The sequence below is a fragment of the Anas platyrhynchos genome, chromosome 8, assembly GCF_047663525.1.
Source record: "Anas platyrhynchos isolate ZD024472 breed Pekin duck chromosome 8, IASCAAS_PekinDuck_T2T, whole genome shotgun sequence".
Classification (NCBI taxonomy): domain Eukaryota; kingdom Metazoa; phylum Chordata; class Aves; order Anseriformes; family Anatidae; genus Anas; species Anas platyrhynchos.
In genome coordinates this window covers 20579775-20605143 of record NC_092594.1, presented here as the reverse complement: position 1 = coordinate 20605143, position 25369 = coordinate 20579775, and the positions used below count along the sequence as shown (strand labels likewise).

Below are 25369 nucleotides of genomic sequence, written 5' to 3'. Positions count from 1 at the left end.
TATTTGATGTTTGTATGGAAAAGGTTCGGTGCCCCCCCTCCCTGTCTGTTGAGTATAGAAACACCAACATGTCCAACCTATGTCAGTTTTACTGCCCAGGCACCGCTGCCATCCATCACCGTGACTGTGATCTAAACCCTTCCGCTGCCCTCATCCTGTCCTACCATCTCCCACCCTCGTCGGCATAGAGAAAATACAGATTGCTCTGAAACCCGGGAAATATTCTGCTGATGGGCACATAAATCTCTTCTGCAGAGCGCTATCATTTAACTAGCAAGGCAGGGTGATGCTCAACAACAGATGAGTTATTCCCGCAGTGAGTTAACCCCCCAGGACTTTTTTTTTACGCTTGAAAAAAAAAAAAATAGGGTGAAATTTCAGGTAGAGATTTTTGAAACACACTTACCTACGTAATCCTCTATACTTGGAAAGGGAAGGGGGTCTGAATGAACAGAAACTTTCCTGAGGAGCCTGGTGCGGGAGAATCCCCGTAGCAGCAGCGTCAGAGGCAGGCAATTCGGGAGAAACGGCTGGGATTTGGTTCATTACCCCGTCCCGTGCTAAGAGGGCCGAGGCAGGAAGCGGTGTGTACAGCAGGGGGGGCGGGAGGGGGAGAGGACGCCAGGTCGGCAATGCCGGTAGAAAGAAAATCTGCTGGAGGACAGTCTCCGGGAGAAAGACACTTGTCTGTAAGGAGGGAAATAGCCGGGGGCGGGGGAGGCGGTGGGGTGTCCAGCTGCTGGGAGAAGAGAGGAGCTGGAGGAAGGATGAATTTTGTATCCCACGCTTGAAGGGCTCTTTTTTTCACTCCCCCTTTCCCGACATCAACCAGAAATTTGGAGGCGGGGGTAGGGGGTGGGGGAGGGGAGTGGGGCGGGCAGAGCACTCTCGGGAGCACGATATAGAAGAGGGCATTGATTTTTTCGGTTCTCTGCTTGCCACCAGGCAATAAATTCAGACCTCGTGTGTTTCTCACTGGCACCTCTACCTGCTTGCAAGCCTTGAGCACCCTTCTCATGATCTATGCACGTACTGCTTTGGAGACATGACTGCACACACACACGCACGCTTATCCCGCACACTAAATGACAGATTTAGATGGAGCTCAGTCAATACCTCCCCGTGAGAAGTAACATGTTCCCTCCCTACCTTCTGCTATTGAACGTGGGTGGATCTCTGCCGCTAATTAGAGACGCTAAAATGTTGGAAGCATTAGCCAGAAATAGCACTCTAAAGGTGCTCGATCTTTTTTTTTTTTTTTTTTTTTTAACAAAAACAATTTATTTCCCTTGGTCCTCTTCTGTATTTTTCTGTCAAAGTAAAGAAGTGCCTACATGATTCAAAAGACAGTCTTCACTTTGGAACGCGGCAGGTATATATATATATATGCATATATATATATGTGTATGTGTATATATATATATATATGTGTGTGCATATGTTTTGTGAAGGTGACGCCTCGTTCTTACCCTAGGCAAGCAAAATTATAAATATTCCCTAAAACAGTAAAAAATACAACCAGGACGTGCAGTGGGATTCAGAACAGCAAGAGTGCACAGTAGGTGCAAGCACCAGCGCGGCAGAAGCGCGCTGCAGCAGCGCTCCGCTCCCCTGGTGAGCCCGGCCTCCCTTCCCGAGCTGTTCCCTTTGAGCAGAAACGGCAGGACAGAGGTCTGGAAAATCCCTTCTCTTCCCCTCCAGCCCCATCTCGGGCACAATTCCCTGCCCCCAGTCCAATCCAAGCTTCTTCGGGGATCAGTAAGAGTGATGGACTTTTCCACATTATTTCCCCACGCAGACCTCCAGCCACTCCTTTCCACACACAACCCTGTAACCACTGGCGATTTCTGTCTGTCTTCCCATTCGGAGAGAAACACCGGGCCCTTCCAACAGCCCTGTGAGTCGCTGTGTCTGCAATGGGTTAAACCAGAGAATGTAGCAGCTAGAGTGATGAAAATATTAATAAAACGTGATGAATAAGCAGTGGAATGGTAAGGACGGTGCATGTGAGACTGCGGTGCAGACTGCAACTTAGTGCTGAGAGCTGTGACTAATGTGTGGAATGGAGTAGGCAAATAGGGCTGTTGCTTCAGGTTTTCTTCGAGTTCAGAAAGTGGAGAGAAGCAAGCTATTGAAAGATTGAGAAGCAAGACGAGACAATTGGAAGGTTCCTTTTTCCTTTTCTTTTCCTTTCCTTTCCTTTCCTTTCCTTTCCTTTCCTTTCCTTTCCTTTCCTTTCCTTTCCTTTCCTTTCCTTTCCTTTCCTTTCCTTTCCTTTCCTTTCCTTTCCTTTTTCCTTCCCTTTCCCTTTCCCTTTCCCTTTCCCTTTTTTTTTTTTTTTTAAAGGGTCTGTTTGGTGGAGACGAGCAATCTGAATGTGAAATAAAACCTACTCACCGGGTGAAATTTCAGGAAGCGAAGCAGCTGTGAGAAAAATGCACCCCGAATCCAAACATACAGTCCATGATCTTCAGCTTCAAGCTAAAGGAGGGATTTGCATGGTGGTGGGACTTTGGAAACCATCAGCAGCTCCTTGTGGCACAGCGGCAAGTAAAACCATTCACACCGTGCGTGCCTGTGTGTGTGTGTGTGTGTGTGTGTGTGTGTGTGGCTGTCTGTGTGTCTGTCTGTGTCTGTGTGGGGGAGAAGCACAAGACCCAAAGAAACTGAAGGGGGAGGGGAACGGAAGGAAATACAAATAGCAAGAGGAGGGGATACGATTTGGTGTTCTCTTGTGTGTGTGTGTGTCTGTGTGTGTGCTTCTTCTTGTTTTGTGTTTTGCTGCTGTTTTTGTTGTTGATGATGGTGGTGGTGATCCTTAAGGAAACCGGGGGATCTGAACAGTGGGCAGGACGAGAGGGGTTTTGCCGACCCGGGCCGAGCAAAGACAAGCCTGCACCGAGCAGCAGGTGACTCGCAGGCGCGCTCGTCCCGCTGTCTGCGGCAGAGGGGCGGGCTGGGGCGCTGGGGTGGGGACACCAGGAGGGGTCCCCGCGCCGGAGCCAGGATCCGCTGATAGCCCCCGGGAGGGAAGAGGGAGGTGGAAGGGAGGGAGACAGGGATAGCGCGGGGAGGGGCAGCCGCGGAGAGGCGCGGCGCAGGGGGCACCGGGCTCGCCGCCGGGCCTCGGAACACGAGAGAGCGGCACGGCCGGGACGGGCAGCCGGCCATCGTCTGCCTGCAGCCGCAACCCAGCGAGCGACAGCAGCGGTATCGACCGGGTAAGAGGACCCCTGCCTTGAGCATCTCCGCTGCCCGCGGAGAAGCCTTTGTTTCAGATCCCTTTGTTTTGGGTATTGGTTGTGCGTGGCTTTTTTTGTTTGTTTGTTTGTTTGTTTTTTTCTCCTTTGCGCAGACGTTTTCTCGCCACCGCTGGAGCTGCCTTTCCCCGGCGCCTGGCTGCCCGTCCGGCTGCGGCGGCCCCATCGTGGCCGCAGTGGCTGGGGCCGGCTCAGCATCCCCGGCGGGGAAGGGCGGCAGGCGGCGGCTCCCGCACGGGGAACCCTCTTGCAGGGGAGGGCACCGGGGGTGGACGGTAGGGCTGGAGAAGCGCAGGGGGAATGTTCCCGCGGAGCATCCGTGCCTCTCTCCCTACCCTGTCTAAACGAAGCGTTCCCCCCTCCCTCCTCCCCTTCCCTGCGCTTCTTGGCTCTCTGTATGGAAATCACGAGCTGGATTGGTGGAGAAAAATCTCCCTTTTCCTCGCACAGTGGCTCCAGAGTGTGTGCTGAATTTCAAGGTGTGTGTGTGGGAGGGGAGCCAGCGACAGCATTTGTGGAGCTTGATCTTCCTTCCCATCCTCCACCCCTCCTGTTCTGTCCCGCTCTTAGATATATGTACTGCAACCAGACATGCATGTTCATGGCAAGTAAACACATAATTCCATAGGCATAGTTAGCCTGAGAGCTTATTATTAATAAACTGAGAGCTAGCCACTGACAGGGAATGGGCTGCAGCTCAACAAGAAGTTTTGGCATCTTTACATGAGAGTAAGGTAACCTGGCCATGTTTACAACATGTTTACATGATTTCCAGGATCAGTAAGTGATCATATAGACCATGTGATGTATACATTGGACAAAATGGGGTGGCTGCGAGTATAACATCAGCTCTTGTTCATTGTGCTACATCTGCTCTTCACAAGACACATCATTTCTGTTGACCTTTTTGATCAAAAAGGTTTTTGTCTTCTCTCAGTCATCTCACTGAGCACTATGGTGAAGTGTCCGTATATATGTCAATCAGGCAGTTTTTTGCTTCCACAATCTTTTTTGAGCAGTTGAAGAAGCCCATTTGCATCACCTTGCTTTGCTCCTGTCAGCATTTTTAAGTCATTTTTATAGTAAAAAAATCATGAAGTAATTTGTTCTTAGTAATGATTTAGCCTGCTTTTTGTTGGTGGTGGTGTTGTGTACTATTTTTTTTCTTTTTTTTTTTCTTATGGGGGAAGAAAAGAAGTAGAGGAATCTGTTACTGTTAATGAAGAAAAAAAATATAGTGTCCATTCCAGGTGTAGTAGCTGTTAAATATGTAGGCATATGTGTGACGCAGTTATAAAAACGAAAGGCATACCATCTTTCCCCTTTGCCTTGAAATACGCTTTCTCCTACATCAACAAGTAGTACAGGCTCCCTCCCCCTCCTCTCACCCCCTCCTTCCTTCAGCCCGTCCTGACAAAATACCAGTTAAAAAGGTCAGTCTGTTTATGTAAAGATCAGTGTTTCTTAACAAAGACTGCTGCACATCAAGTCTGCAATGACTATCAAATAGACTTTGGGATTCAAAATACTCAATAAGACTACTGTTCATTTTCTAAAATTGATGAAATCCCAGAGAAAACACAAGACAAAGAGACACAGAGTGTGAATGGGATAGATCAACAATGCCAGGTTGTGCGTAGGCAACGATGTCTTCATAACAGTGTTTGTTGCTGTAAATGCTTTTAAGATCTGGTGGACCTTTATATGTTTATGTGTGTATATGATATATATATATATGTATGTATAAACAGATTTTCTGCTATGCTAATGTTTTTCTCTTCTTCTTTTTAGGTTTCATGCTAGCCCAAATGATGTCATAGGCTGAACTTGTTTTTCAGTCATTTCACACCAAAGATTGTCTAAGTCAAGCAAGAAGAATTTCGAGTCTGACTGACACCACCAAAAAAGAGAAAATTAACTTGATTACAGATTGGCTCAGACCCTTAATAGTTAGGTTCATTCTTTATTTATCTAGAGTGCAGTAGAAACTGTCTGATACGTATTTCACGTTTCCATTTCCCTCCTGATAACTTCTTTAATCAAGAGTAATGAAACTTTGGTTCCTCGATTCATATCACTTCTCCTGGCGCTTTTTCTGCTTTAAATATAATGAGGATTTTTGATATTATTCATTTGTGCACATTTGCTGAATACCTAAAAGTTAAAAAAATGTTGCCTTGGAGTAATGACATAGATCTTCCAATGATGCCGGTTCACAGAATCATAGAATCATTAAGGTTGGAAAACACCTCCAAGATTATCTGGTCCAACCATCACCCTGCTACCAGTGTCACCCACTAAACCATGTCCCTTAGCACCAAGTCCAACCTTTCCTTAAACACCCCCAGGGATGGTGACTCCACCACCTCCCTGTGCAGCCTGTTCCAATGCCTGATGGCCCTTTCTGAGAAGAAATGTCTCCTCATTTCCAACCTCCCCTGGCACAACTTGAGGCCGTTCCCTCTAGTCCTAAAGCTAGTTATCTGCGAGAAGAGGCTGACCCCCAGCTGCCCACACCTTCCTTTCAGGCAGTTGCAGAGAGCAATAAAGTCTCCCCTGAGCCTTCTCTTCTCGACTAAACAACCCCAGTTCTCAGCTGCTCCTCACAGGACTTGTGTCCCAGGCTCTTCATCAGCTTCGTAGCTGTTCTCTGGACACATTCCAAGGCCTTTATGTCCTTGTAGTGAGGGACCCAAAGCTGAACACAGTACTCACGGTGCAGCCTCAGCAGAGCAGAGTCCAGGGGAAAAATCAATGCTGGCTACACTGTTCCTGATCCAAGCCAGGATGGCGCTAGCCTTCTTGGCCACAGTGCCAGCTCATGTTCAGGCAAGCATCAGTCAACAACCCCAGTTCCTTTTCCTCTGCACAGCTTTCCAGCCACTGTGCCCCAAGCCTGTAGCACTGCATGGGATTGTTGTGACCAAAGTGCATGACACAGTACTTAGCCATGTTGAACCTCATCCCATTGGCCTCTGCCCATAGACCGATCCTGTCCAGGACCCTCTGACACTTCCCCATAACTTGGTGTCATCTGCAAACTTACTGAGGGTAAATTCAATTCCCTCATCTAAATAATCAATAAAGATATTAAAGAGGATGAGCCCCAACACTGATCCCTGGGGAACACCACTGGTGACTGGTCGCCAGCTGCATTTCACCACCGCTTTGGGCCTGGCTATCCAGCCAGTTTTTAACCCAGCGAAGAGTGTACCTGCCCAAGCCATGGGCTTCCACATAGTCTCCAGTCATCTGGGATCTCTCTGGATGACTATGACCACTGATAGATGATGGAAAGCGGCCCAGAAATCACCTCCACCAACTCCATCTTGCCCCATGACTTGTGACAGTCAAGGTGGAGCAGCCTGTCTCTAGCCGTTTCCACCTGAACTATGGAGGGGTTCTTCTGCTCCCCATCCCAGACTTCCAGGTCGGGAGGCTGAGTACTCCAAAGATGAGTGGTTTGGCTAAATAGACCTTTTACCATGAACTAGAAATACTAAATACAAACTCAGACCTAGTCTCACCTGAGGAGCGAGACAGCAGAGCATCATGTGAGAATGGAGAGGCACATGACATCTGTCAGTCTTAAAAGCCAAGTGGTACTGAAGTATAGTTCATTAGATTCCTTTGTCCTGTTAATATACATTCGGTAGTGCTGTGTATGTATATTGGTAAATGCACATCTTAACAGTGTATCCCATAAAATATTTTTTTACTTCATATAATCAGATTTTTGACCCTCTGTCTTCCAGAACTAGCTCCATGCTTCTTTTTAGCTTCCAAAAACACATGCAATTCATTAAATCAGTTCAGGAGTTACCCTTAGTTTGCAACAGGCAAACATACTATGCAAACAACATGGCCACCTTCTTGAAGTAGCTTCCTCTTCAAGCTATAATGAATTCTCTGCATGGTACTCTCCTGTAAATTCCTCGTCTAAAAATTCCATACACTACATGTTTTGTCAGGGGAAACTACTTGACTTTTCAAACAGTTGGGAAGAGCAAAATGATAACCTACTGAAGACCCTTGCCCTTAACTGAAATAATGGCAAAGTAATTAAAGTTAAAGGAAAAAGTCTTTGGACTCCTCATATTCTAAGAATTACGTGTTTTGACATGGGTGAGTTTTTTTTTTAGGAGTCTGATTTGAATGTCAAATTTGCATATTCAGCTAGAAGGCATAGGGAATGCTTAATTGTCTATGTCCAAGTGTTCATATTTTGCTTTGAAAACAATGTGTCAGATATTCCTGGGTTTCATTTTCTGTTACTATTTAAGTGTGTCCATAAATTGAACTCATATCTAAATAAGTCCTGTGTTTGCTCACTGCAGAAATAAATATGCTACATTTAGAATTTTACTTCACAAACACGTTTCAACATATATGCTTTTATTTAAATGGAGACATGATTCATTTGAATAAAATTATAACCACTGACTTTTTCTTTTCTTGCAAAGGAGTTTATTTTTAGGATTACCCAGCATTTCACTCCTAGGGAACGAATTGGAACTGTAGATTATCTTTAATTTCTTACCAAAAATTGCATCAAAGAAATACAGCATTAATGATGACTTTCTGCCTACTTAGACTCCTATAATCATAGATTATCCTGAGTTAGAAGGGACCCACAGGATCATATCCAACTTGTGGATCCACACAGGACTACCTAAAAATCAAACCATATGCCTGAGAGCATTGTCTAAATGTTTCTTGAACTGTGCTGGTGCCTGGCTACCAGTGATGAACCTTTTCCCAATATCCAGTCTAAACTTTCCCTGACACAGATTCTTGCTGTTCCTACAGGTCTTATCACTGGTCACCAGAGAGAAGAGATCAGCACCTGCCCCTCCACTCTCCCTCATGAGGAAGCTGTAGGCCATCATGAGGCCTCCCCTGTCTCCGCCTCTCTGGGTTAAACAAACCACATGACCTCAGCTGCTCCTCATATGTCTTGCTTTCTAGATCCTTCACCATTTTCGCAGCCGTCCTTTGGACACTAACAGTTGTACATCTTTTTTATATTGTGGTGCCCACACAGTGCTTGGGATTTGGCCAAACCAGCACAGAGCAGAGTGGGACAGTCACTTCCTGGAACAGCTAGCAATGCTGTGTTTGATGCACCCCGGCGTACCCCAGTGGCCCTCCTGGTTACCAGGGCACACTCCTGACTCAGATACAGCTTGCCGTTATTCCCATATTACTTTCCATATGCTGTTTTCCCACCACAAGTCCTCCAGTCTATTTGTATATTCAAGATTGTCTGGTCTCAGGTGAACAGTCTGGCACTTGCTCTTGTTAAATTTTACATGGTTGGTGATTGCCCAGCCCTTTAATGTGTCAAGATTTCTCTGCAAAGGCCTCTATCTTGGCTATAGCAAATGATTGTGTTGTCTTTTGAGTGTTTTTCAATGCCTCACAAAATAATCTTCTCCATAATTTTGTCAGTCACTAAAGTGAGACTGACAGGCCTGTAAATACCAGGGCCTTCTTTCTTGTCCTTCTTGGAGATGGGGACATCTGCCAGCTTCCAATCAACAGGGACCTCTCCAGATTCCCAAGAATGTTAAAGAGAAATTGAAAAGTCTCAATGACATCAGATGGTTCTTTCATTACCCTGGGATGAATCCATTGGTCCCCATACATGTCTTATACTCACCCTATTATTTGGCAGTAGAGAACAAAAGATGTTTTTTTGTTTGGTTGGTTGGTTTGGTTTGGTTTGGTTTTCAGGCTTTTAGTATCATTCAAATACCAGTCTTCTGAGATGGGATAATGCATATGAAAAGACCAATGGTATTTTGCTACTCTTTTCGGGCCTGTAAGACCTGTAAGCTCACATGACCTCACTAGAAATAGCTATACATATGTGTTTTGAAGGGAGATAAATGCACGTCAGATACGGAGGCATGAACATTTCTAGGGCTTGAACATTTCTAGGGCTTAGCAAACTAGCTACTCATTCACTGTTCTTGGAAGATTGAAGTCTCTTTTGTGGAATCTTTGGTGCAGTTATTATCTGTGCTAGGTAGAGCACTACAAGGTCCTCTACTTTTATTGGACACAGCAGCCCAAACCAGAAACACTATCTTTGAATGAACAGATGGATTTAATGTCTGTGCTGCAATAGACATAGCTTTATAATTGTAAATTCTCCTTAGTGTATAAAGCAAGTGATCACTGCTATCTGGTATCTTGGTGGGTAAAATCACATAATTCCTTCAAAGTATTCCCAACCTTGACATTAGAACTGAAGTGGGCAACAGAAAATGAAGCAATTTTCTTCAAATCCATGAGAAAATGACAATAATAATGTGTTAGAATATTGTTACTGTCATTTTTCTCTGTTTTATTTGTTTATTTATTTTTAAATTAAGTCATATTTGGCCATGTTTCCAAGATTTTGTAGGCAACGATAAGGGCTCTGAATTTTTAAGTAACTTCTGATATATTAATGTATTCACTTTTTATTGGTAGCTGGACTTTAAAAATCACCAAAGACTGTTACTTTCAAGATGAAAATAGAACAGTAGAGAAAAGAGTAAAGAAGATGTGTTTAAAATCCCATTGAAGCTTTGTGCTGGAGTGTCTTATAAATCAAATGTCATGTTTTATTGTGGAAAATTTCTTCTCAATGACTGTGGTAGCCTACTCTTCAGTATCAGAATAAATGTCCTACACATTATGCCATATGTACTTCTAGTAGTTGGTGTAATGGAAATGGAATGGAGGAAACTATACCACAAGCACTAACTTTACAAGCACTTTGAGAAACACTAGCCTAACATTTCAACAGATCTGCAGAGGAATGGAGAGGTACTTTCAGTGTTTTTGTGTTTAAATGCAGAAGCCATGCATTTAAACAGCAGGTAGCTGACTATAGTATGTCACACAGACTTAAAATCTGGTTGTTGGTATTTCGTTACTCCTGTGTCATCAGAATTGAGTCATTTCTGGACTAGGCAAGATATTAACAAAAATAATTAAAAAATAAATAAAAATAATAAATAAAAAATCACTGCCCAGAGAGGTTGGAATCTGGAAAACATTTGAATTGATAAAGGAGGACAGAGAAGTGTTAACATGAACAGAAGACTCTTCAGTGTATTTTCTGTGGTGCAGATAAAAGACCAAGACCATCTTTCAGATGAGATTTTGGAAGGGTGGTTGATTCAAATGAAATTCTTTTCTATCTATTCTGTGGTACAAAGGACAGACTTGCTGTAAGTTTAGCAAAAACAATTCTGTATTCAGCTGGTAGGGGATCCTGATTAAAATCTATGTACTTTTTCTTTATGAATGCTTGCAGAAGTAAAATATATGTTTGTCAGGGTGCATTAAAGAAATTTGTCATGGACTGAAAAGGAACAACTGGCATATACCACTGAAATTATTGAATGATGCTTTGCAGTGTGAAGGAATTACACACTAGAAAAGTAGGGTTTTACAGGATAGTTATGCTGGGAAGAAAAGGGCACGCATAGAAAGTAATTTGCATTTGGAAAATGGATTATTTTACAGATATTATTCCAAATATATAGTCATTCCCTGAATAACATCTGGTGCATTATCTCAATAGATGTATTTATGTCCCATATAAATGAGCTGAACAAAAGATAAGACTTGAAAATAATCTTTGTTATTATATGTCATTGCCTCATAAGAATCAAAATACATGGGTCACTAATGACAATGAACAAGAACAATACAGTTTCTTGAACAATCTGTTCAATGTGTTTCCAGTCTCTAGCATACACTTAAAATACAGCAATATTACAAGCATTTATCATTTGTCAAGGCTATGGAGTTAATGAGATAGAAAAAACATGATATATGTAGATTGATGAACTTAATTTATTTTGTGTTTATTTATTTATTTATTTTCTGTTTCTGTCTTTTACAATTTCTGTGGGAGTTTGGTCATCGTGGAACAAAATAGATATATTTTTGTCAGCAACAGCTATGTCCATTGTAATATTTCAACTTCTTACAGACTTGTGGGGGATTGATACTAGAAAGATCTCAGGTTCTTTTCTCAGTCACAAAGGAAAGGAGGCAGTAAAAAAGATGTCTTGTGCTTCATTTATTTGATTTGATTCTCCATTTGTCAAGGCAGTGGAGCAAAAAGACCAAATGTGTTTTATGAAGCGCTCTAGAATCTGCTTGATTTGAAGCACATGCTTAAAAACTTCAGCAAAGAAGGATGAGATTATGTCCTTGATAGACCTTTAGCATGTGTTTTTCCAAGTCGCATGGCAGTAGTAATTTATATAATTAAGGTGGTGAAATTCCTTTATCATAAAGCAATGATTTCAGTCAAATTTCTTTTAATGACTTTATAGGGAGAACAAATCAAATTTTAGGACCTAAATCAGAAAATGTGTATCCAGTTTTGAGTTACCTGCCTTGGTTTTGTCCAACCTTAAAAATAACATTGACTTTTTGGCAGAAATCTCTTACACAACAGAACATTAATTCATGTTCCTATTTTGAACACTAGGAGGTCAAATGTGTTTCCTTATGTCTTCAGATAAAGATGTGAAAAGCAACAATGAGAAAATATACATGTAGGATAATCTCGGTGCGCATCAGTTGCACATTTTGCATGGCTAAATAAAACAAAAGATTACAAAACACAACCCAAAGGTAAAGTTTTCATTGACTATTTTTTTGGACCATCTAAAGGCAAGAGATGGCCTTTTCAACCAACTACTGGAATTTATTGGACAATTCAATGTCAGCATATAAAATAATTGGCAGTTGCTTTTTTGAGGCAATAAACATTATTTGAGGCTGAATAACTTTTGTAGCTGAAGTTTGATGTATGTATGAATAGAATAGGTCAGTATGAATTTAACCAATCTGCACTTTACAGCTGCACCTTACAGTTAATGGTCAAATCATTGTCTACACATAAGAAATAGCTGTAGCATGTTTTTTTTTTCAAACTCAGTAGCCAACAATATTTAGTTGCTAATGCAAAAAATAGCATAAATAACAACAGCAAAAAAAAATGCAGTTATGAGTACATGAAGAAATCACTTCCAGTTTCCCAGACTTTCAAGAGAGAAAAATATTTTTCTCTGTACAATTAAAACAAACAAACAGAAAAAAAAAAAAAGAGAGAGAGAGCAAGAAAGAAAGGACAAAGGTATTCAAATTGTTCTTCTACTTCCAAAAATAAAAGGAATTTTTGATCATGAATTTTTATTCTGCAACAAGAAAAAAACATTGGTGATGTATAACAAAGAAAGCTCTACTACCACAGCTTCAAAACAAGCTACTCACTAAAACGTGGGCTTGCAAATGGATGTTGTGATTGGAAAATATCCTGCCTCAATATGTATTTTAGCTTGTTATAGAATATTAAGACCTCTTGATTAAGAATATTCAGTCTTCTGTAAACCTTTTTACTCGGTCTGTCTGGGATAGAGTTAACTATTTTCACAGCAACCCATATGGTGCTGCATTTCAGATTTGTCACCAAAACAATATTGATAACACACCAATGTTTCAGCTATGTTATTTTTTATTCAAGTTAGTTAAAACACATTCAGAATGCTAGCTTTTCCATGAAAATCTACCTCTACACCCAATGATATTCTGACCCCACTAAGACACTCTCCAGTATTATTTAAATAATCCTCTCACAAAGCAATGACAAAATATTCCCTGGAGGTAAGTACATAAGCACCTCCTTCTTGCTAAAATCACAACTATTGTCAGAGGTTGGACTCGATGATCTTGAGGTCTCTTCCAACCTAGAAATTCTGTGATTCTGTGATTTAAAGCCTTCACTCTCTAAGTAGCTTGAAAATAGTTTCTAAGTCTTCTTTTGATAATGCAGCATCATTAAGGTGATATTCCTATGTGTGAAACTGACCTAACCCTGCACCATTGAAGCTGGTAGAAATTGCACATGAACCATGCAGAAATTGTTCCACATACCTCTTGTGACAGGAGCAATCTGTACTTGCATTGGGTTGACCTTGCTCAAATGCTACACACCCACTCAGCCACTCTACCACTGCTCCATCTTGACAGGACAAAATAAGATGAACAATCTCATTGGTCAAGATGAAGATGATGGGGAGATCACTTAATAGTCACAATCATGAGCCAAACAGACTCAACTTGGGGAAAATTAATTTTGTTTCTAATTAAAGTAGGGCCAGATACTGAGAAACAAGGGCAAAACTTCAAAACAACAACCCCACGCACAAGTCTTTTCCCAGGCTCAGCCACACTCTCATTCCCAATTTCTCTGTCTCCACAGAAGCAGTTCAGGGGGTTGTCAGTTCTCATTCCTCCTCGCATTTTCCCCCTGATCCAGCAGGTGCCCTCTCTTTCCATGGGCTGTTGTTCCTTTGGGAAACAGCACAGAGTGCTCTCCTCCACCCCAGGCTATAGTGTAAATATCTGTCATGGTCCTCTCTGTGGGCTGCAAGGAAATACCTGCTCCACCATGGTCTCTTCCATAGTCCTCAGGTGAATCTCTGCTCCAGCACCTGGGGCACCACCTCCCTCTCCTTTTCTGACTCTGGAGTTGCGAGGTTGTTTCTCTCTCATTTTTCCTTTACTCCTGTGCCTGTCTGACGTTTCTGCCTTTTCTCAGTTATGTTTTCCTAGAGGTTCCACCAGCTTTACCAATTGGCTTAGCTGTGGCTGTAGTGGGGGCACTGTGGATCTGGCTGGAGCCAGCTGTACCTGACACTGGGCAGCCCCTGATCTCCTCTCAGAGGCTGGCCTGTAGCCCCCTTTTTCCAATGTCTGGATGTGGACAGTCAATAGAACACCGTTGTGGAATACTTTAGAAAACACTTTTTCATAAGAATGAGGGTATATTGACCACATTTCTGTAAAATAAATAAATGAATAAGTGCAGTTCTAGTTATTAGATACTAAATAAGGACAGGAATAATGTTAAAATACAGAAACCCTGGAATTTGTTGTGCTATATCACACCATGCCTGAAGTATATTACTGTGGGCTAACATGAAACACAAAACACGGATAAAAATTGCAGGGACATTACATAGGGCTGGTCCTCCTTTTAAGAATGATGTGTGAATCTGTTACCTTGTTGATCTCAGTTTGTTTATTATCACTGGGCCAGAAAAGACCTGACAGGTAGTTCTCTGGTATCTTCAGTCTTTTCATGCACCTTCATTTTTCTTCTCCATTTAAAGCAATATCTATCTATCTATCTATCTATCTATCTATCTATCTATCTATCTATCATCTATCTATTTATGACAGCAGCATTGTCTATATCTTTCCTTTGAAGGAAAGGAGGAGCTGAAAACAAGGAGAGTTGACTTTCCAGATGTACTTACAGCAACATGAAGTGAGACCTTTGTTCCATTCAGATTTAAGTTTGCCTAACACTTTTCACTACACATATCCTGTCTGTTTGTCTTTGCACAGGTGTTTATATGCAGACTTGAACAGAAATAGATCGAAAAATATGCCTGAGTGCTCTGCTGAATGATTGTCAAAATCTGTACACAAATGAAAGAGGGTCTGCTCTAGTTTATTCTAAAAATATTGCTGGAGGAGAAAAAAATGGTAAGAACGTTCTATAAGTTGTCAAGATGCATGTAGGCAATGAACTAAAATCCAGAAGAGAATAGTTCCTCTCCATTGTATGCCAGTTTCTACAGTTCTCACTATAGTAGGCAAAATAGAATGTACTGTAGTACAAGTATCAGCTTTGTTAATTTGCCTCTTTTCTGAAATCCTCATAAAAGAAAGATCAGCATAAGAGTGCAAGATAATTTCTGTCCATTGCCAAAGTACAATGAAACTACAATGAAATAAGAAGTCAGTTACTGTAAGGAGAAAGGTCCAACTAGTCAGAAGGCAGATATGGTAAAAATGTTCAACTGTATTGTTGCATGGTGTACTGAAAAAGATACAAAGCAATTTCAAGTTTCTTTCCCAGATTGCTTTTGAGAGAAGGTGCATCAGAGGCTGCATGACATGAAAATCTAGTATTTTCCTTTTGTATGTAAGTCACAGCAGGTTGAAGGTTTTGATTGGTTGGTTGTCTTTTGTTGTTGTTTGTTGCTGTTGTTGTTTGGTTGGTTAGTTGGTTTGCTTTTGATTTGGTTTGGCTGCTTTATAGTTATTATTTTATGTTACTTATTTGTTTTTAATTTCAGATGTTCCTTTTTTAAAAACAGTACCAACAAGCAAAGCTGCCTATGCAATGGACTGTCTGGTGTTGTATACATTAGCAATGCAGAGTGGAAAATTATGCCTTGACTTCAGAATATTCCCCCCAAGGGGATTCTCTTCTAGGAATTTAGAGCCATCTTAATAGTGCCTATATTAATTCACGTTTTTCATATTTCACGCAAACCAGTTATAGATTGGGATCTAAGGCAGCAGTTCTCAACTATACTTTGTGTCTGTATTCATAACACCTCTTGTAGTCACACTTCCAGAAACATGATTTCTAGTTTGGGAATGGTTGGTCTAAGGCAAAGATCTGACGGTCTCTGTCATGATGTAGAGTTTAGATTCAGAAGAACATAAGATTGGTTTAGTATGACATTGCTCAAACAGGATGTGGTGCGGTCTCACCAGTTGAGAGACTAGGGACATAATTCTCTGTAATAACCTGGATCTGAACAGAAAGACAAAATGGCAAATAACTCTGAGTAGGCTGCTTTTGGCTATATAGAGTAAAATTATGCTGGATACTGATAAATCACAGCAAGTAAAAGCATCATACCTGTCTTCCAGCATCCTTTGAGTAGTTATCGATGGACTTGTGGTTCGGAGACATCCCAGTTCTGAACCAATGCCACATTTAGGGGTGGAGAGGCTATTAGCAAAAGGTGTAGTGCCACCAGAAAGTATTTGTAGAACAAAATAATTAGATGTCAGCAAAAATTTTGTGTGGTGCAAACTGAGAGCACCTGGCCATCAAAAGTTCCAATCCTGTGAGGTACAGCAAGCACAGACTGATCAAAGAAACAAAAAATAAATGCCAACAGCCAGCTACAACTCTCTTCCTTCACTATTTTCCCCTGACACTTTGTTTTTCTATACTTCTGCTTCTTTTTCCTTAACACACACACATAGCATAATAATGCATGTTCATCAGAATAACTTCATATTATACTTTATAAAATCTATTCTCAATACATTGCATATGTAAGAATTGAATACTGATAGACAAATACCAGAGTTTGCTGTCAGTCTTGATTGTGCTTGGGTTAGCTTCAGCCTTTTTCACAGTGAATTATAATGTCCTTAACACCTTTCTGCCCTTCTGCATTGTTTAGCAGCTGGCATTCGGTCTCTCCAAACTTTTTTTTTTCTTTTTTTTTCTTTTTTTTTCTCATATGGAGCAATTGCTTCGGGACAAGTAAATATACAGAAAATGCAATGGAGGGGTACAGACCCTTAGGGGTTTGTAGAAACCCCTTAGGGGTTCTATAGGATCTGCTCAGAGATGTGCTAAGCCGGTATCTACAAAGAAGCTTAAAACTAAGCCCATTTCATCAAGGTTTCTGTTAATACTGATGTTCATCTCATGGCTGGAAACATCTGGTGGTCTGAGAGAAAAGTTCAATTTGCAGAAAGGGTTCCCACATGTTCATTTATTGCTTTCTTGTATTAGACCATGTGATTTTTTTTGTAGTGGGTTTATGTGGCAAGGTTTTGGTAGCAGGGGGCCATAGGGGTGGCTTCTCTGAGAAGAATCTAGAAGCTTCCCCGTGTTAGGTAAGGGCCCCACTGCTGGCCAGAACTGAGCCAATAAGTGATGTTGTTTGGAGCCTCTGTGAGAGAATATTTAAGACAGGAAAAAAAAAATAAAATAAAAAAAAAAATACCTGTGCCACACTGCAGCTGGGAGAGTGAGAGGAGTGAGGAATGGCCTTGCAGGTACCAAGGTCAGTGAAGAAGGAGGGGGAGAGGTGCTCCAGGTGCTGGAGCAGAAGTCCCCTGCAGCCTGTGGAGAAGACTGTGGTGAAGCAGGCTGTCCCCCTGCAGCCCATGGAGTACCACGGTGGAGCAGGGTTCCACACTGCAGCCCATGGAGGAGACCACAGTGGAGCAGGTGACCTGGCAGGAGCTGCTGCCCATGGGGGACCCAGATTGGGCAGTTTGCTCCGGAGGGATGGACCCCATGATACAGACCCCTGTTAAGCAGTTCTTGAAGAGCTGCTGCCTGTGGGAAGCCCATGCCGGATCAGTTCATCAAGGACTGCATCCTGTGGGAGGGACCCCACAGCACAGGGGACAACAGTGACCAAGAAGGAGCGACGGAGAAGAAGCTCTATAGACTGACCATAACCCCCATTCCCCCGTTCCTCTGCGCTGCTTGGGGGGAGGAGGTGGAAAAGGGTGGATGGGGGGGGAAGGTGCTTTTAGTTTCTTTCCTTTGTTTTTCACTTCTCTACATTATTAGTAATAAGCAATAAATCTTACTATCTCCCTATGTTGAGTCTGTTTTGCCTGTCACGATAATTACTGTGTGATCTTCTCGTCCTTATCTCAACCTTTCAGCCATTTTCATTTTATTTTCTCCCCATTCCTCTTTGAGGAGGGGGAGTGAGAGAGCAGTTGTGGTGGAGCTCGGCCACCCACCTAAGTAAAACCATCACAATATTATACAATATATATGAAAATATATAGAGATGTTCTTGTGGACTATGTTGTGAATCCAGTAAGTGTCTCATTTGCACTGCCAAAAATTTGTCCTCTCATTCCTACATGGTCCAGAGCTCTATCTAGAGTTTCCTTGAAGTGTCAGTCGTGGTTACAATGTGCTTTTTTTTTTTTTTTTTTTTTTTTTTTTTTTTTTCATTCAGGATACTGATATTACGAGAGCCTTGAATATCATGACACTCCACAAGTATGTGAGTTGATGGGATGTGGCAGGAAGACATGCACATACTTAAAGTGACAGTGTTTGTGGAGATATCCTGGATTGCAGAAAACAAGGTTGGTACAATTTGCATTCCTCTGGCTCGGACCTTGGCCAATTATATCTAGATTCTTTCTGGTAGGATTTAGCAAAGCAGTTCCCTTTCCATGGCATCAGGCAGTGAAGAGCAGGCAGTGAACAGCAAACAAGCAGCATTGGCAGTTAGGGGACTGGGGCTCTGGGAAAAAAAACAAGGAACAAACAAAATGACAGGACAGAGTTACCATGACACTCATAATTTTAATTTCACTTTCTGTATTTTTAAAACAAATATTTTCTCTAATAAACATTTTCATTTATTTAAACAGCAATATAATCTTTTTAGTCACAATGATTCATTCTGTAAGTTATGGGAATGTTTTAACCACTTCTTTCCTCATTTCCACTGGATCATTTTCAACATTAAGATTATTTCTTTCTCTTTGGTATAGGTATAACTTGACAAATAATACCTTCCAGTAATCTTGTAGTATTCCCTGTGCTGCAAATGGGAAATCATTGGCCTATCTTTAATAAGCTTAGGATAATTTTTCCCAAGTTTCCCATCTAAACCTTTCTGTCATGAATAGGTTGTTCATTAAGATTAGGTGCTGAGGAGGAAATAGGAGAGCAGAGTAGAAACTAAGGCTTCCTTTGGGAAGACAGCTGTATAAGAAATACTTAATAGGAAAGTGTCACAAACAAATGTACAGTGTCGTTGTAATGGTTGTCTTGTCTCCACATGCAGCAAAAGTGTAACTATTCAGCTCCCTCTGCTGATCTATTTGCCCAGCTTTTCTAGACTGGGTAGATCTGTATATACCTGTATAAAATTCTTAATACCTTGATCAACAGAATATGAAAGCAATGATTTAATTTCTAATACAGTTTCTCAAGGTAAATACTATAAACATGAACAAATTCTTTTCTCTGTGTGTTACTATGATATCTTTGACTCTCATCATTACATGTTTACTTAATTTTACTTTCACATTTAGAATAGAGTTGTTCAGTTGAAAGAGACCTACATGGATCATCAAATCTAACTGCCTGACCACTTCCGAGATAAAAAGGACCAGAATAACTAGATCTGTCAGAATTTCCTGTATGTTGTCTTCTCTTTACTGCTCAGATTTACTTGCAGAGATACTTCCTTCTCTGTCTTTTCAGATCCCCCACCTACCACACTCAGAGCCTCATACCTATTCATTAATGGAAACTGTGTGGGCAGACAGGGGCTGTCTTCCCACTCTTTCCTGAAGGCTGGCCACCAGACAGAGCAGCTCATTTACCTGGGCACACCTCCTACAGGTGTGTGTGCTGTCACCTTCTATATCAGCAGCTCTAGGTATAGTCCACGGCCTGAAAGCTTTGTGGTTGCATGAACTGCCTGGAGGTTTGCCTGGGTGTTTGCATTCATCCTACTGGGTGCCAGTAGTTGCTTTAGAATTCACAGTAATTTCTTTAGAATTAATGAGTCCTCTTCATGGTAGGAAGGCTAAAACATGCACTTGAGTTGCAGCTTCCTACTGGAAAAAATATTTCAGCTCCTATCAGGAGGACACTTTTGCTGAGTACAATCAACAGCCACCTAAATTCTCATCTGTGCTATCTACGGTCTTGAACAAAAAGATGCTGATTTGTTATTTAAATATCCAATTTGTTTGTGTACTAGTGTAGAGTGCAAAACACCAATTAAAATGAAGAATTTTGAAAGGAACCTAAGCACATAGTCTCTTAGATTTCAGCACTGATGTCATGCAATAATTATTGGACAGTATGAAAAATTATATATTGGACAGTCATGCTACAGGAATGGTAGAAAAAATGGAATGGAAAAAGCATAACAATCAACTCTCTACATGTGCACTTTGTGTACTTACATAAATTTATTTTATATGTTTAAGTCTCTCAAGAAATTAACAGAGGCTGAGTTAGAATGTCATTTTGGCTAACAGATGCAGCAGCTCATAAAGTTCAGCCAGGAAGAGGAAAGAAAACAAGAAAGCTACAGGTAAAGATAGAAAGCCTTTGAAATGAATGTCTTATCTCCATCCTCAGCAAAAGTAGATGAGGTCTATTTCCTTTTAATAGGTGGTTAAAAGTGTAGTGGATATAATCCTGCACTCATATTATAGCAGTTTAATTGACTTTGACAGCTGTATGTGGATTATACCAGATAAGTGTCTAACCCACTTGTGGTACTGAAATTGAAATCTTGAAACACATACTGATTTAAATTCACTAAAACATTTAGATGAGCACAGGATCAGTGTGTTGATCAGTATGGCAAAAGCTCAGCTTTTCATAAAATTGTTATGAGTTGAAACTAGATGGTTAAACTTAGAAGTTCATAACATGGCAGATATGATATTTACCATTACTAATAAAAGACCATTAGTAATGGACTTACAAGCCTTGCATTAACTTGACAGTACTGAGTCTCAGGATTTGCCAAGTTTGCTTTGTCCTGAGCTGTTTTTAACTTGTAACAATGGTCACTTGTAACTCGTAACTCAAGGATCTAATGTCTGCCCAATAGTTGCTTAAACATAATTAAAGATACATGTGATAGAAGTTTGACAAAATTCTGGGGTCACTTAGAGCCAATTATAGCTGTTTTTGTGGTTTGAGACTAGGATGTTTGCTTTGCAGCTTTCAAATTTTATCCAGGAACCAATGAGGAGGAAGAAAACTGTATTGATAAAACATATGAGTAGCCCTAAGCAGAACCCAAAACTGAGCAGAAAGAAGCCTTAATTCTAGGCTTCATAATCCCTCCAGGAAATATCTCAGAATCATAATTGTACATGATAAATCTCCCCTCATACAACTCTTCAGGAAGACCAACATTTTTAACCCCAGGGTACAGAAGAACACTGGAAGGCTAAGCATAGTGCTAAAGTAAAGCACTATGAAAGTGTTTTGAATCATAGAACAGTTTGGGTTGGAATGGACCTCAAGGATCATCTAGTGCCAACCCTCCTGCCATAGGTAAGGACACCAGCCACTAGGTCAGGTTGCTCAGGGACTCATCTAACCTGGTCTTGAACACCTCCAGGGATGGGGCATCCACAACCTCTCCAGTCAACCTGTTCCAGTGCCTCACCACCCTCTGAGTGAAAAGCTTTCTCCTAATTTCTAACCTAAATCTCCCCTGTCTTAGTTTAAAACCATTCCCCCTTGTCCTATCACTATCAACACATGTAAAAAGGTGTTCCCCCTCCTGTCTATACACTCCCTTCAAGTACTATAAGGCTGCAATGAAGCCTACCCAGAGCCTTCTCTTCTCCAAGCTAAACTGTTCCCTCAACCTTTTGTCACAGGAGATGTGCTCCAGCCCTCTGACCATCTTAGTGGCCCTCCTCTGGACCCATTCCAAGAGCTCCAAATCCTTCTTGTGCTGGGGGCTCCAAGCCTGCCTGCAGTATTCCATGTGGGGTTTCACAAGAGCAGAGTAGAGGGGGACAATCACCTCCCTCTCCCTTCTGGGCACCCCTTTTTTGATGCAGCCCAGAACATAGTTGGCCTTCCGGGCTGCAGACACGTGCTGCTGGCTCATGTCCAGCTTCTTGTCCAGCAGGACTCCCAAGTCCTTCTCTGCAGGGCTGCTCTCAAGTTCTTCTTCACCTAGCCTATATAAATACCTGGGATTTCCCCAGTCCAAGTGCAACACTTTGCACTAGGCCTTGTTGAACCTCATTAGCCTGGACCCACTCATGGACCCACTTCTCCAGCCTGTCCAGGTCCCTCTGGATGTCATCCCTTCCCTCTGTTGTATCGACTGCACCACTCAGCTTGGTGTCATCTGTAAACTTGCTGAGGGTACACTTGATTCCATTGTCTATGTCACTGATAAAGATGTTGAAGAGCATTGGTCCCAAGATTGACCCCTGAGGGACACCATTTGTGACCAGCCTCCACCTGGAAATAGAACCGTTGACCACAACCCTTTGACTGCAACCAGCCAACCAATTCTTTATCCACCTAACAGTCCATCCTTTATATCCATACCTCTCCAATTTAGAGAGAAGAATGTGGTGAGGGACCATATCAAAGGCTTTGTTCAAGTCCAGGTAAATGATATCCATCGCCCTTCCTTTGTCCACTGATGCTGTCACTCCATCATAGCAGGCCACCAGATTGGTTAGGCAAGATCTGCCTTTGGTGAAGACATGCTGGCTGTCTCAGATCACCTCTTTATCTCATGCATGCCTTAATGTGTCTTCCAGAAGGATCTGCTCCATGATCTTCCCGGGCACAAAGGTGAGGCTCACTGGCCTTTAGTTCCCCAATTGTATGTAGGCTGAACAGCACCAGCTCTCTCAGCCTTTCTTTGCAGGAGAGGTGCTCCAGCCCCTCAGTCATCTTTGTGGCCCTCCTCTCAACCTGCTCTAACAGATCAATGTCCTTCTTGTGCTGGTGCTTCCAGCTCAGGCACAGTACTGCAAGTGGGTCCTCACAAGGGCAGAGTAGAGGAGGACAATCACCTCCCTTGACCTGCTAGCCACTCCTCTTTTGTTGCAGCCCAGAATGCAGTTGGTCTTCTCAGCTGCAAGCAAGCATTGCTTTCTCATGTCAAGCTTTCTGTCCACCAGAACACCCGAGTCTTTCTCTGCAGAGCTGCTCTTAATGAGTTCTTCACCCAGTTTGTAGTCATGTCTGGGATTGCCCCAGCCCAGGTGCAGTACCTTGCTCTTGAACTTGTTGAACCTCATTAAGTTCACATGGGCCCAATTCTCAAGCTTGTCCAGGTCCCTTTGGATGGCATCCTTTCCTTCTATTGTATCAACTGCACCGCTCAGCTTAGCGTCATCTACAAACTTGCTACGGGTGCACTTGATCCCATTGTCTGTGTAGTTGATAAAGATATGAAACAGTACTAGTCTCAAGACAGACCCCTGAGGGACACCACTTGTCATCGGCCTCCATTGGACATAGAGCCATTGACCACCACTCTCTGGTTGCAACCAGAGGGAATACACTCTATTTGGCCTTTCTTTTCTGAGCAATGTATGTACTTATAGAATCCCTTCCTGTTATTCTTTACGTACCTTGCCAAACTCAGTTCCATCCATGCCTTGGCTTTCCTAATCCCATCCCTGAACATCTGGACTCTGTACTTTTCCCAGGCCACGTGTCCTTGTTTCCACTGCCTGTGCATTTCCCTGTTGTATCTCAGTTTGACCAGCAGGTCCTTGCTCAGTCATCCTACTTGTCTGGCCTCCCTGTCCACTTTTTTATGCAGTAGGATAGAGAGTTCTTCTTCTCTAAGGAAAGCATCCTTGGAGCAATTTTCTTTTGGTTTGGTTTGGGTTGGTTTGGGTTTGTTTCTTGCTTGTTTGTTTGTTTTGTTTTGTTTGCTTGTTTTTTCTCCCCTTGTATACCATTTTTCATTGCATTATTAATGAGACTTCTGTAGCAAGTAGAAAAATTGGGAAATTAAGCAGTTAAAATATAAATCTGGCTAAAACCAAGGTCTTAATGTCATATGTGCAATGCTTCTTTGTGTGCACAACAGTATTTTGATTGTTAAGGTTTTATCAGAGAAGTCTGATTTCCAAGATTGGAACATCAACCCACCAAGATGTCAATTTACTTTGAAATTTGATTTTTCCCATTGTGTACTTTGATTTTCCCACTATTATTATCTAAATTCTTAAGTTTATATAGAAAAGACTCTATGTTCATATTGTAAAATGTCCTTCATGCCTAGGCCAGGTATTACACACATTTCCATCCTATCTCTGATCATTGACGTCAAATGCATACTTTAATGAAGAGTGATACACACCAGTGCTGGAGAGAATAGGTAGAGAAAAGATAGAAATGACACCACTGCTCTCCACCCTGAGACAATCTCAGCATGCCTAGGAGACGTATAATTCTGACAAACATTCCTCCTAAGGCTGCTTTTGGTGTGGAGTCTTAGAGTGGTTGAGGTCTTTAAAAAAGAGTACAAATCACTGCTCAACCACTGTGCATTTTTCCTTTCCTGCCAGATAATTCATACAAGCTGTACAATAGGAACTTCTGTGTTTAGGCCCATCAACAATTAGAAGATATAAGTGAAACATGACAACTTCATAGTTCTCAAATAAATAAATAAATAGCCCTACTGAGGCTGTGAGTTCAAGGCTCAGAAGGAATATTACAAAACAGCTGCCTGAAGAAACATAAGTAGATGTGGAACTTGAGGGAAGTACTCTGGAGAACTTTTGCAAAATGTATTGAGTAAAGGCATCCTCAGACAAAAGGGAAAAACTGAGTGTCTCTGAAAATTCCTTGAAAAAAAAGTTGAGGAGTGTGAGGCTTCCTGAATGCAATACCTAAGGGCACAAATGTGTTTGAGTAATACCATACTAGAAGGTGTGACAGACATCCTGATTTGGAGGTTTAGACTCGTATTCTTCATTATTACATCCCTGCAGAGAGGAATGCTTAACTATGGGGTCTTCTTGATGTTAAAAGTATTTCCAGAACATTTCATAGAGTGATTTGAGTATGTGGTAATCTTGCTTTGCAATTTGCGTAGATGTCCATCAATTGAGTCACTATTAGGAGGCTACAGAACTTGGCACTTAAAAGGTTGTATCTTTTATTGGTACAATAGTTTACAACAGTGATACAATGCTCAATGTCACAACATTAGCTTCTTAATTTTAGGTGTAGTACTTATTACATTAAGTAAATTATTTTTTAGCCATCTTCCTAGATAAATTACAATACTTCATATTCTTAAATGCAACAGTTTTCAGTGTAGTCCATGACAACTACATGATTGTATGGCAAAATAAATAAGAACATGCTAGTCACCATTTATATTAAAACAGTATTTTTACAGCTGTGGCTCAGAACACTGCATCCTTCAGTTATGCTTCTTTAATGCTCTAGGCCACTACTGCAGAACAGTCTTATTTTTATAAGCTGATGGAAAGATTAGGTGTCAAATTTAATAAACCCTTTGGCTCTTTTTCCATTATTCTCTGCTGTGGGTCACCTCTGCTTTGAAGTAGAATATTTTTTCATTTGGTGGTGGCAATAATCCAAATATATAAACCACCATATATCATTTGATATGATTTGTATTGATCGACAGGTTTAAAGCAGACCTGTATTAATGATTTTTTTTTATATAATATAAATGGTTCAGACAGACTAGGGTAAAAATCCTATTAGTAAA

The 25369-nt window shown here is 41.6% G+C and overlaps 1 protein-coding gene and 1 long non-coding RNA gene across 15 annotated transcripts in view; one reads left to right on the top strand and one right to left on the bottom strand.

The window, feature by feature from the left end:
• BRINP3 (BMP/retinoic acid inducible neural specific 3) overlaps nucleotides 1-2537 on the bottom strand; it is a 199492-nt gene extending 196955 nt beyond the window's left edge. The window contains exon 1 of one of the 5 annotated variants that reach the window (XM_013099427.5): nucleotides 2398-2537. Coding sequence is in view for 1 of the 5 variants with exons in the window: in XM_027462521.3 (XP_027318322.3) it covers nucleotides 407-546 (140 nt within the window). In the remaining 4 variants the exon portion in view is untranslated. Of the gene's footprint in view, nucleotides 1-406; nucleotides 1590-2397 lie in introns of those variants that run through there. The other 4 variants (XM_005009826.6, XM_027462521.3, XM_005009827.6 and 1 more) reach the window with 4 other exon arrangements.
• LOC110352747 (uncharacterized) lies at nucleotides 609-18226 on the top strand. 10 transcript variants are annotated; one of them, XR_011810873.1, is made up of 5 exons: nucleotides 1541-1671; nucleotides 1799-1991; nucleotides 2094-2167; nucleotides 2413-3221; nucleotides 5052-7703. It is a non-coding gene; the product is annotated as an uncharacterized lncRNA (long non-coding RNA). The 10 variants fall into 10 exon arrangements; XR_011810877.1 differs by lacking the exon at nucleotides 2094-2167 and having other exon boundaries at nucleotides 1799-1897; XR_011810878.1 differs by lacking the exon at nucleotides 2094-2167.
• Nucleotides 18227-25369: the final 7143 nt, after the last annotated feature.